The sequence below is a fragment of the Rhinatrema bivittatum genome, chromosome 1 (assembly GCF_901001135.1).
Source record: "Rhinatrema bivittatum chromosome 1, aRhiBiv1.1, whole genome shotgun sequence".
In the NCBI taxonomy this organism is placed as follows: domain Eukaryota; kingdom Metazoa; phylum Chordata; class Amphibia; order Gymnophiona; family Rhinatrematidae; genus Rhinatrema; species Rhinatrema bivittatum.
Window position 1 is genome coordinate 360,091,161 of NC_042615.1, and position 12,296 is coordinate 360,103,456.

Consider the following 12,296-nt stretch of genomic DNA (forward strand, 5'->3'; position numbering starts at 1 on the left):
ACTTCCTAAGTCAGGGGGACATCTCTATGCGGCAAGTTTGGGTTAAATCCTAAATATTTTAAGGCATACTTGTTAATAAAGATTCCAATGTTGGCCCAAATGCTGTCAAAGAGCCCATGGAAAGTACCTTAAACTAAAGCGCCAAGTCAACAGACAGAGGGACATGGGGGAATCTCTGTCTGTCTTCCACAGGACCAGCCATTTACATTGTCTATCTCTCCCATTACCCTCCTATTGCGACCTGGAAGAAGCAGCGAATTAACATGTATATTTACAAAAACTCACCCCATGAATTCGTCCTTCATGATGGCAAAACCCTGGAGTCCTTGAGATGCACTCAGGGCAGCATTTATTAGGAGCTACTCGAAGAGTTTCTCCCTAAACAGAGTAGGGGGGAAAAAAACACAGCTCAATAGGCAATTACAGCCTGACTGGTTTACAAGTGCTAAATATTTCTGTTCTAGGAAGAGGGCATCAGGGCTTCATTCCTCTGCTGCTGGCCTCTCAGGCTGAAACACACAGTGATAAAGGATATTTACTGGCTTCTTTTAATGTTGGAAAACAGCAGCAGACTCCCATATTTGCCTCTTCTTTCAATGGAAAACAGAGAATATTTCGGCAAGAGATATGCTCAGAATGTACTATTTATTAAAAGTATTTATAGCCCACACCCTCCAAAGTTCGGGGAGGGTTACAGTTTGTACATACATAAAATAATTCAGCAAACAGGACAGTCACAATAACAATCAAAAACAATAAGCACTTAAAAATAGTAGCTGCTAATACATCTGTATCGATTCAGAAGCTCTACTAGTAGGATGCAAAGGCCTCTTTAAAAAGGTGAGTTTTTATGGTCTTCCTGAATGCTCTGGGTCCTCTGATCATGCGTATGGACATAGGTAACGAATTGCATACCATTGGGCCTGCTGACGAGAAGGCACTTCCTCTCTTTTCTTCAAGATGTGCCATTCTAAAAGGGGATCTCAAGCAAGTGTTGGATGGACAACCTAAGATTATGTGATGGAATATACATTTTTAATATTGCAGCAATCCACGGGGAGGAAACATTATAGAGCAGAATGTGAATGACAGCCATTTTGTATTTGATGAGCCAATATACTAGAAGACAATGAAGTGAATATAAAATTGGGGTTATGTGATCACAAATTCTAGAACCAGTCAGTAATCACGCAGTGGAATTCAGAATGATTTGCATGCATCTAAGGGTGCACATGATTCAACCTAAGATCAGAGAGTTGCAGTAATCAAGTAATATCAGTGATTGTAGAGCGGGGTGGAAATCAAAGCTATTGAGAAGTCGCTTTAAATGACGTAGTAGTCGTAGCTTCACAAATGAGGTATAAACTACTGATTTAATATGAGATTTTATGAAGAGACCTAGATCAGGATTACACTGAGGTTTCATACTTCAAAAATTATGGGAATATGCTGATTATCGAATATCAAGGTCGATGGTAAATTTTCCATAGGAAATCATGACAGAATAATGATTTCGGATTTTTTGACGTTTAGTGTTAGTCTGTTATGGCGAAGCCAACAGCAGATAGTAGATAAACATAAGCAAATGAATCAGTGGCCAGGTCCCATGATGATGTCAATGGAAAGAGAAACTGGATATTGTCAGCACATAGTTTTTAGTGGACCCCAAGGTCTGCGAGCAGGCAGCATAGGGGTGCTATGTAAATGTTAAAAAGAGCTGCTAATACTGAACCATGGGGTATACCTGTGTGAATCAAATGCCAAGATGACACCTCTATTTTAACCTTAACTTGCTGAGTATGGTGGGAAAGAAAGGATGAGAACCAAGACAGTACAGTACCAGAAATCCCAAGCGCAGAAAGATGGGACAGTAAAATTTTGTGATTTACAGTGTCAAAAACTGACAATAAATTGAGCAGAACTATATATGTTGTTCCTGAATCAAAGCCTCCACATATGATGTCTAAACTTGATAAACGTTCAGTGTTGTGGTATTTTCGAAATCCGAATTGGTATTGATCTAACACTGAGTGTTCAGTAAGGAAATTTGAGAACTGACATAAAACAGCATTTTCAATTATTTTGGCTAGCAAGGGAAAGGATGAGATGGGACGATACCCTAAAAATACTCTTCGGTCAGCTGATGCTTTTTTTAAGGGGATGGTAAGTCTCGAATGATGAGTGATACATTTTCAATTTTTGTTATAAATTCTGTAGTCTCATGGCATATTACTTTAAGCAATGCAGTACAGCATGGGTTTAATGGGCATGAAGACAAATTCATATTAGAAATAATTTGAAGAGTTTTAGATTGAGATATGGTGGAAATGCTTTCTCATCTCATCCCGTCAGAAAAACCAGGGAAAGAGGCACAAAGTTTATTGATGTTTTCATTGAAGTACCTTGCAAAGGTTTCAGATATTGTGGTATTAGGGCCTACAGGTGGGTACACATCGTTTACGAAGTGGGGTCTGACTAGTTGCTGAATTGCGTAGAATAATTCTCTCGGGTTATTCATGGTGGCAGCTATTCAACTTGATTAATATACTTTTTTTTGCAGAATTTACAGCCAACTAGTACTGGGACAACATCTCTCTATATGTGGTTACATTTTCACTTGAGGAGTGCTTGCACCAATTTCTTTCTAGACTATGAAGAGAGCATTTCAAGTTCTCTAAGAGATGTAGAAATAGGAGGCACAATTTTTTCAATTCTAAAATTTGGCTTTCTAAGGCACTAGATCCCATAGGTTGTCCAAAGCTGTAAGTGACTCTCATCTGTCAGATTGTGATGCACAGGTAAAACATTAGCTTTAAATTGGTCAACATCAATATGACCACTTGAATGCAAGGACTGTGCTCTAAGCAATGAGCTTCTAGCCAGAATTTTGCATTTATACAGTAACTAACTGAGCTGAAAAAGAAGTACACAGAGGTCCATATTAAAAAATCCACTGAACTGGTAAGATATCTGGATAAAGTTTCCTCTATATCCAGAGGCACTTGTCTGAATAGTTATCTGGCTAACTTTAGACCCGCTGTTTGGCCTAGCAGAGTTACCTGGCCAATGCTAAATATCAGCGTTCAGCAGGGAAAGTTAAACTGCACCCCAGAAACTACCCCAGTGCCGCCTCTTTTTATACAGTTAAACTCTGGGTGTGCAATGATTTGCTGTGACAAACTTTAGCCAGTGAGCAGTGTAGGCATCCTTACTGGGTTCTGAAGATAAGACCAAAAGATAAGAAAAGTTAGGGAATGTAGGAATCCTTGAAGGTCTGAGAACCCGAATTCTATTACTACAACCGGGGGGGGGGGGGGGGGGGGGGCAGTGGAAATTAAAACAGCAAGATTTGTCCCATTCAAAGTTAGCCAGGCAAATTTTTGGAATATCGATCTCTCGATTTCTATGTGGATGCCGAACCCAGCACATCCCCCACCCACTGTGCACTTGTATTTAATTTGACAGCAGAGAGAACTATATCATCAAATAATATACACTAGATGTAGGAGAAACAGCCTCCTGAGGAACCTGAACAGTCTCCAGAAAACAGCACTGAAAAAGTTCCATAGCAGAAACATCTGAAACTCTGGGGAATTTAAATCATTTGGCGATTCTTCATTTAACGGTTTTCTCCAGAGACTCAGTTTTACATTGGAGGATAGCATTTTCTTTTAGGATCCCATTAGTCACCTTCTTATGGTAAATATCTCACCCTCATCAGCAGAAATTCTTTTTGCACAGTCCAGCGGCCCCCAAACTATGACCGGTGGGCTGGATGCGTCCTTGGCTGCATTTCATCTGCCCCCCTGCAGTGAAGGATCTGGGCTACGACAGCAATGGCAGAAGGAGCTCGAGTCTCGGATAATATTAGACAGGTTTTGACTCTGATCTGGGTAGCAAAGGATATCAATCATGATGCTTTACTTTTATCTAAATGATGCTGAGAAAGCTTTTGATCGAGTCCACTGGCAATTCATGTATAGAAGTTTAGAAAAATGTAATATTTGGATACGGAAATTATATGCTTCCCCTCAGGCTGCCCTGAAAATAAATGGCAGATTATCAGAGCGCTTCCCTTTAGAGAGGGGAACGCAACAGGGATGCCCGTTGTCTCCCCTTCTATTTGCTCTTGTTATAGAGCCTTTAGCAAAAAGGACCAGAGGAAATATAAATGTTACTGGGATCCCATCAGCAGTATGGACTATAAAATTTCTCTGTTTGCAGATGACGTCATGTTCACATTATCTAAGCCATTGGCTTCCCTACCCAGTGTAGTGCAAGAATTAATGTTATATAGCAAGGTTTCGGGATTTAAGGTGAAAATGTATAAATCTGAAATACTAAACATTTCAATCCCTTCAGGGCTAGAGAAATGGTTGAAAGGAAGCTTTCCCTTTAAATGGGCTTCCGATTTTGTTCGTTATTTGGGGGTAAGAACTGTCCAGGATCATTCTCAATTGGCTACTGTAAACTATTATCAGCTGCTCACAAACTTGATGCAGGACTTAAGTGGGGAAAGAGTGGGCTATCCTGGTTAGGCAGAAATGATCACTTTACCGAGGCTTTCTTACATTTTTCAGGTACTTCTGGTGGATCTTCCACAGCAGCAACGTAAAAAGATTCAGAGACATTTTTTAAACTTTGTTAGGCAACGGAAATCTCCCAGGATTGCCAGGGAAATTATGTTCACACCGAAGGGATGTGGAGGGTTAGGGGTACCATGTGTGACATGATACTACAAGGCAGCACAAATCTGCGCTGTAATGGAATGGCACAAAAGAATGGGGACGAAACAATGGGTGGACATTGAGGATTACATGGTGCCAGGAGTGCCGTTTCACGCTTTTCCAAGGTTAAGTAGACACCAATGGCGATCCTTGGCAATTAGAAATCCTTACATGAAGTGGACTCTGGAGGTGTGGGATATGGTTAAAGGAAAATTGACTTTGTGGGGCTAAGGAGGGAAGGCTCGAAGTGCTGGCAGAGAGATGCTGGAGGGTCTCATGATGATCCCGCAATTGGGCCACCGTGTCCCTCACCTTATCTCCGAAGAGATTCTCTTCTGAGCACGGCAGATCAGCGGGTTTTTCCGGTACCTCCGATCAGAGATCTGAGGCCCACAGCCAAACCATTCTGCAGGCGTCGATTCCCGCTGCAGAAACTCTTGTTGCCATCTCAATTGTAGGTGGAGTGCAGCTCGGGTTTTCCACATCTAGGTCCTGAAGCACCAGCGATAGAAACATGTCTTGCTGCTGTTGAGGCAGCAGCTCAGTCGCCTCCTGCACCTGCATCCAGAGGTTGCAGGTGCAGGTGCAGGAGGCGACTGAGCAGGAGGCGACTGCAGAACTACAAATCGAGGCCAAGACTGCGGCCTAGCTCTGCCTGGCACCCGATTGGCCTACAGACGCTGACGACGCCCTCGGGACCGCCCTCCACCGACGACACTGCCGACCCTACTTACCTGGTAGGCAGCCCCTCTACCGTCCATTTCACCGCCGCACCCACGCTGGACTTCTGCCTCCCGACCACCTTCGCCCGACGCTACCGGCGTGGGAGACCCATTGGGGTCCGGGCAGAACTACAAATCGAGGCCGAGGCTGCGGCCTAGCTCTGCCTGGCACCCGATTGGCCTACAGACGCTGACGACGCCCTCGGGACCGCCCTCCACCGATGACACTGCCGACCCTACTTACCTGGTAGGCAGCCCCTCTACCGTCCATTTCGCCACCGCACCCGCGCTGGACTTCTGCCTCCCGACCACCTTCGCCCAACGCTACCGGCGTGGGAGACCCATCGGGGTCCGGGCAGAACTACAAATCGAGGCCGAGGCTGCGGCCTAGCTCTGCCTGGCACCCGATTGGCCTACAGATGCTGACGACGCCCTCGGGACCGCCCTCCACCGACAACGCTGCCGACCCTACTTACCTGGTAGGCAGCCCCTCTACCGTCCATTTCGCCACCGCACCCGCGCTGGACTTCTGCCTCCCGACCACCTTCGCCCAACGCTACCGGCGTGGGAGACCCATCGGGGTCCTGGCAGAACTACAAATCGAGGCCGAGGCTGCGGCCTAGCTCTGCCTGGCACCCGATTGGCCTACAGACGCTGACGACGCCCTTGGGACCGCCCTCCACCGACGACGCTGCAGACCCTACTTCACAGCATCCAGGACTTCCGGCGTCTTGCGCCGGGCGTCTCACGCAGAAGGAGCGCGACTAAGGAGCTTGCCCCTTAGTGCGCCCCTTTGTGCCCCCCCTTTGAACCTCTCCTTCCCCCCTCAATCTCCCACTACTCCCCTATTCTCCCTACCGTCCTCCCATTTCATAGAATAGTCTCCAACTCCCTTACGCACCTCATATACCACCAGCTATGCACACCTACCCCATTGCCACCATCAAACACTATCCCCTCCCACTGCGACCCCCTCATCCCAAACCACATGAGGTACACTACAGAAACCTCCTCCCTATCATGGCCACCCCACTCACCCAAATACTCGGCCTCACCACCTTCACCATACTCTTACTCAATGCTCAATCAATCATCAAAAAAACTGCCCTCATCAATGACATCCTACTGGATGACAGCTCTGATATCCTAGCCATCACAGAAACTTGGCTAAAGGATACGGACACAATACTACTGAACCAACTCCCACTAGAAAAATATGACATTTTTTCCATACCCAGACCTAAGAAAAGAGGAGGTGGCCTCCTCCTAGCGTCCAAAAATATTTTTAAATTAACAAGGAAACCTATCCCCCCCCCCACCCCCCAGACTAGAAATCAGCTTCTTTCATGCTCACAACCTTCAAATCTGCTTAGTGTATGCCCCACCAGGACTCCTTGAGGCTAACCCCTCCCTCCTGATTGAATACATATCCAAAAATGTAAACATACATGTTCCAGCAATCATCCTTGGGGATTTCAATCTCCACGTTGATACCATCCCCACCTCATCCTCCTGTGATTCACTGCTAACTGCCTTAGATGCACTCGGCTTCACACAAACTATCTCCCAACCTACTCACAAAGCAGGCCACACACTCGATCTCTTATTCACCAATTCCCAGATCCGTACCAACCCCCCTTCATGCACACCCATCCCCTGGTCTGACCACTATCGCATTGATGCAACATGCTCTGTGATTAAGACCCCCTATCCCACTCAAGGCAAAAAAGTCATACATTTTAGACGTAGTTGCAAGCAAGAAGAATTAACAACAGCCATTTCCACGGACATCAACTCCCTCGACCTAACAGATGTTGATACAGCACTCACTTCCTGGAACCATATCACCAGCATGATTGCCAATAAGATCTGCCCCATACAAGAACGCGAAATTGACACATCTCAAAGACACAAACAACCCTGGTATACACCAGAGTTAAAGAATATGAAATGTAATTTAAGAAAGCTCGAAAGATCATGGCGCAAAGACCCCACCCACCACTCAATTAAATAAATTCAAATCCTACCTTCACTCCTACAGAGTAGCTATCGATAAAACCAAAAGAGATTTCTACTCACAACGCATACACCACTTGCAATTCAATCCAAGAGCCCTATTTGAACTAGTAAATAACCTAACGAAATCCTGCACTCCATCCATACCTGACATAGACAACCAGACTAAATGTGAAAACCTAGCCTCCTTCTTCCACAATAAAATAAGCAACATCATGTCACGCTTCCCCCCCATACAAACATCCACTGAAACCCTACAATGCTAAACTACTGCTAAACTCTCTTCCTTTGACACCACCTCATCTTTGGAAATCGAATCTATCCTAAAAAAAATCAGACCCTCTCCACACCCATCAGACACCATCCCCACAAAAAATCTCCTCTCCATTCCCGGGATTATCGCTAAACCCATCTCGAACATCATAAACAAATCCATTGTACTTGGCAGTATCCCCAAAAACCTTAAACATGCCATTGTGAAACCCATCTTGAAGAAGCCCTCCATGGACCCCTCGGATCTTTCCAATTTCCGACCTATCTCCAACCTGCCACTGATCACAAAAGTCCTTGAGAAAGCTATAAACAGACAGCTATCAGACTATATGGATGAAAACAACATCCTATCCCCTTCACAATATGGTTTTCGCAAGCACCATAGTACTGAGACCTTGCTCATTTCACTCTCCGACCATATCTTAAAAGGTCTTGATAAAGGTCTCTCACACATCCTAATTCTTCTTGACATATCCGCTGCATTTGACACCATCAAACATCACATTCTATTAGAACGTCTCAGCGACATTGGTATCTCAGGCTCGGCCCTGCAATGGTTCCATTCATACCTGGCTGAAAGACAATTTAGCGTACAAATTGGAAATTCCACCTCCAAACCTCATGCCCTAGCTCAAGGAGTACCACAAGGTTCATCTCTATCCTCTACACTTTTCAATATATACCTCCTCCCCCTCTGCCATCTCCTTGCTAAACTTGGCCTTCCACACTTTATATATGCGGATGATGTGCAGATACTGATTCCGGTTACAGACTCAATACATAAAGCTATAGAAACCTGGAAATCTGCCCTCTCTGCTATCAGCAGCCTGCTATCCAACAACTATCTCACCCTCAACGCCGCTAAAACGGAACTCATCCTCATTTCACCCCCTAACACTCCTACACCTAACTGCCCACACTCCATCACCTCTTTGTATATTTCTCTCCACGACTACCCCTGTCTCTTACGATCTTATCCCTGTACATCACTTATATATAGCATTATCTCTATATCCTACATGCATTCCTGTGTATATATGCCTCCTCAACGTTTAAGAATTTATTGCTCCACTAAGTTTATTTAAGTTTTCCCTGTAAAGTCTATTGATAATTTTGTTCCTCCTTAGTTATTTGTTACCTGTAAAGTTTGTTCCTCCTTTAATCATGCGTTACCTGTAAAGCCTGTTGCTAATTTTGTTCTTTGTAAACCGATGAGATGTTCCCAATGTTCGTCGGTATATAAAAGCCGTTAAATAAATAAATAAATAAAATATTGGCTCATGTAGAGTTGGTAGGAGGCAATATGGGCAATGAGCATAGCCCCCTGAAAGACCTTCCTCCAAAGAGCTTCCAGCATTCTGTGATCTCTCCCTGGGAGTGCCGAGGCATAAGTCTGAGAGCGCTTGGCTTCTTGAGAGCAGATTCGACCACTACTGATTGGTGTGCTAGTTGAACTTTTCGAATCCAGTATCCTGTTAGACAAGGTAAACTGCGTCCGCCTTCCTATTCACAGGAGGTACCATGAGGGAGTACTGCCAAATTCTCAACAGCAACTCCTTAAAGATCTCGTATACCAGAACTGCCACTATCTCTTAAGGAGCCTCCACAAACTGGAGGCATTCCAGTAACTTGTGCCTGGCATCCTTTTCCGTCATCAACTGAAACAGGATGGTCTCCACCTTTGCCCTTACAAAGCCTGTGAAGATCAGGTCCTCAGGTGAAGACCTCTTTCATTCCTCCGGAGGAGACTGTTCTGAGGGGAGACCCTCCAAGACCTCTGAAAAGGATTATGCAGTATCATCCTCCCAGGGGATGAGGCCCTGGGTGCTTGGCCTTTGTCCAGAGGCCTAGGCACCAGTGGCAGTCCCAGCAAAGCTGGAGGGGGAAGGGTCTTCAGGCTGCGGTGACACTGCTGGCCCCAACGGGGCTTCCTCCTTGGAGAAACCGGCGATGGGGGAAGCTAGTGGGTCGGAGATTGATGGATTCCCAGGAACCGGCACCAGCTGGCTCGGTAACGCACTGATGAGCACACTGAGACACTCCAGAAGCAGTTCCAGCATGGAGAGTGCAAGCACCGCCATTGTCAGTGCCCCCAGCTTGATGCTCCACAGTGCCTGATCGACCGCCAACTAGACTGCGCTCCAACTCCTCCTCGAAAGTTGCCAATGGTAAGACAGACTGGGAGGCAGGATGGGTGGAGAGATCTTCCTTGGATCCTCGAGGTGAATCGATGACTGACAGAAGGACCAGTGGAGACCATCGTGGACCCCGGCATCTATGGAGGATGGGCACTGCTCACCACGGGGTCACTTCAGAGGCATCACGGCAAGCACTGGCGCCAACCCAAACCTGGTACCATGCATTGAAGGTGACAGTGCTAATGTTTCCTCAGCTTCCCTCGGTGCTCAGCCCAGTCTTTCCCCAGTGCCAAGGTCGAAGACAACAAAACCAATGTCCTCGAGCTGGAAGAGACCAACAGGGGCCAGGTCCCCGGCAGCCCCATCTGCTGGTGGCATCAACGGAACAGATGGCCTCACCAGAGTTGATGGCTTTGTGTCCATCTATGCGCCTCCATGGTCCTTCAGTGTTGATGCCATCGATGCCAATGTCAATGGCTCAGACTTTCTCGCCCCAAAGAGCTTCTCATCTTGTCGAGGCAAGCATGGCGTCCCTTCGGGGTCATTTGGTCGCACAGGCGGCACTCCAAAACTTCGTGCAATGCCCCCAAGCAGAGGATACCCATATTGTGTGGGTCCATAATGCACATAGTCCTTAGGCACAATACGATGATATGACGATACAAACTGAAAGGAGTGAAAACCACAACAGAGGCGGCAAGCAACCAACACCGGCAGGCATGAAGGCAACCGTTGCCAAGGGGGGACAGAACAAAAAACCTGACTAAGAAACAAGAGGGAACTGGAGCAAGACCCGCACTGAGAGAAACGCGAGAAAAAACCCAAAAACGATCAGTGAAAAGTTTTCCAACAACTTTCTTAACAAAAAGAGCACCAGCCCCTGCCCATCTGTCCACACCCCATCCCACCCCGACCTGCAGCCTGATCTATAAGCCTCCTCTCTGCTATGCTCTCTGTGCTTGGAGAGTCACTGCCCCAGGATCTAAACGTCTGTGCCACACTCTTTGAGCTCCAGCCAGGTGAGAATGATTTGTGGGAAGGGAAGGGAGTTGAATCTTGAAAGATGAGGGAAGAAAGAAGTGAACGCTTGTGGGGATGGGGAGGTACTGAAAAAGGTGGTGAATGTTGTGGGAGGTGAGGAGAGGGTGTCAATTCTTGGGGGAGGAGGCACAAGATGCTAACAGGATATTATGCATAGCAATGCATAATATCCTGTTAGCATCTTGTGCCTCCTCCAAGGCTCTTGCCAGCCTTGGAGGAGGAAAGGATTGGAAGGACAAGCTGGCTCATATCAGGAGAGGGAAAAGTGGGGGGACGGGAGAAGAGAGAGAGGATCAGGTCTGAGGGAGAAGGAAGCTAGAGAAAGGAGAGAGAGGATCAGGGACAGGGAGAGGAAGAAGGGAGGAAGGATCCCAGGTAATAGAGAGGGGAAAAGACCCACTATAGAGAAAGAGAGAGATACTAGGAAAATGCAGAAATGACTCAGAATAGGGAGAGAAATGGGGACCTGGAATAGGGGGAGAGATCCAAGGATAGGGGGAGTAGGGAAAAGGAGAAAACATATTGGAAAGGGAAGAGGAAGAGGGGATGGAAAAAGGAGATAGGACCAATTATTGGATGGACAGGGAGGGATAAGGGACATGTAATAATTAAAGACAGACAGAGAGAGAGAGAGAAAGAAAGACAGAAAAAGGAGAGAGATGGGGATGGGGGGGTGAGAGAGAGAAGACCTTAAATTTTTGGGTGCATTTAGGAATGCAGGCAAGAGAGGAAGAGAATGAGGAGGAGGAATGAAGAAAAGAGAGCATCAAGGAAAGAGCAGAAAGACTGAAGAAAGAGAAAGTATTAAAATATCCACACCGAAGGAAAAAGACAAAGGAGGAGGATAGAGGACACCAGAAAGAGAAGGAAAACTACAAAAAAAAAAAAAAGAAACAGAGAAAACCAGTGAATGAGAAAAAAAAGATAACAAGCCAGAAAAGCAAGTCAGGGAAATCATGTCTCCCTCATAGAATTTACATGTTGGAAAGAGCTGGATTTTATGCAGGACATAACCACCAGCATCAGTATTAGGCCTAAAAATATTTTGTGGAAGCAAAACTTAATATGCTTTTAGGTATATTTTGAGAGTAGATTACTACAATTTTCCATAGGGACAATTCACCAGACCTCTCCCCTCCAAAACCACTGCTCACTCATTACTAGCACTACAGGGAACAAGTAGTCCAGATTCACCCGCCAGAGCTCTGGTAAATCTTATTCTCCCTCCCTCTCCCTGGCAGTGCTTCTTGGATGTGTGCGCTTCCTCTGCCAACTTCAATCTGATGTCTGAATGTGTGGGGCCCTGTAATCTCACTGAACCGACTGGTTCCATACATTCGTGTGTCAGACTGAAGCCGGCACACACAGGTAAAAATTGC

The 12,296-nt window shown here is 46.0% G+C and overlaps 1 protein-coding gene across 2 annotated transcripts in view; it reads right to left on the bottom strand.

The window, feature by feature from the left end:
- The window catches only part of FRAS1 (Fraser extracellular matrix complex subunit 1), an 868,026-nt gene that overhangs the window by 575,238 nt on the left and 280,492 nt on the right, over positions 1–12,296 (bottom strand). For both annotated transcript variants that reach the window (XM_029600388.1, XM_029600395.1), the window contains exon 4: positions 286–378. In XM_029600388.1, the coding sequence (XP_029456248.1) occupies positions 286–378 (93 nt within the window). The remainder of the gene's footprint in view (positions 1–285; positions 379–12,296) is intronic.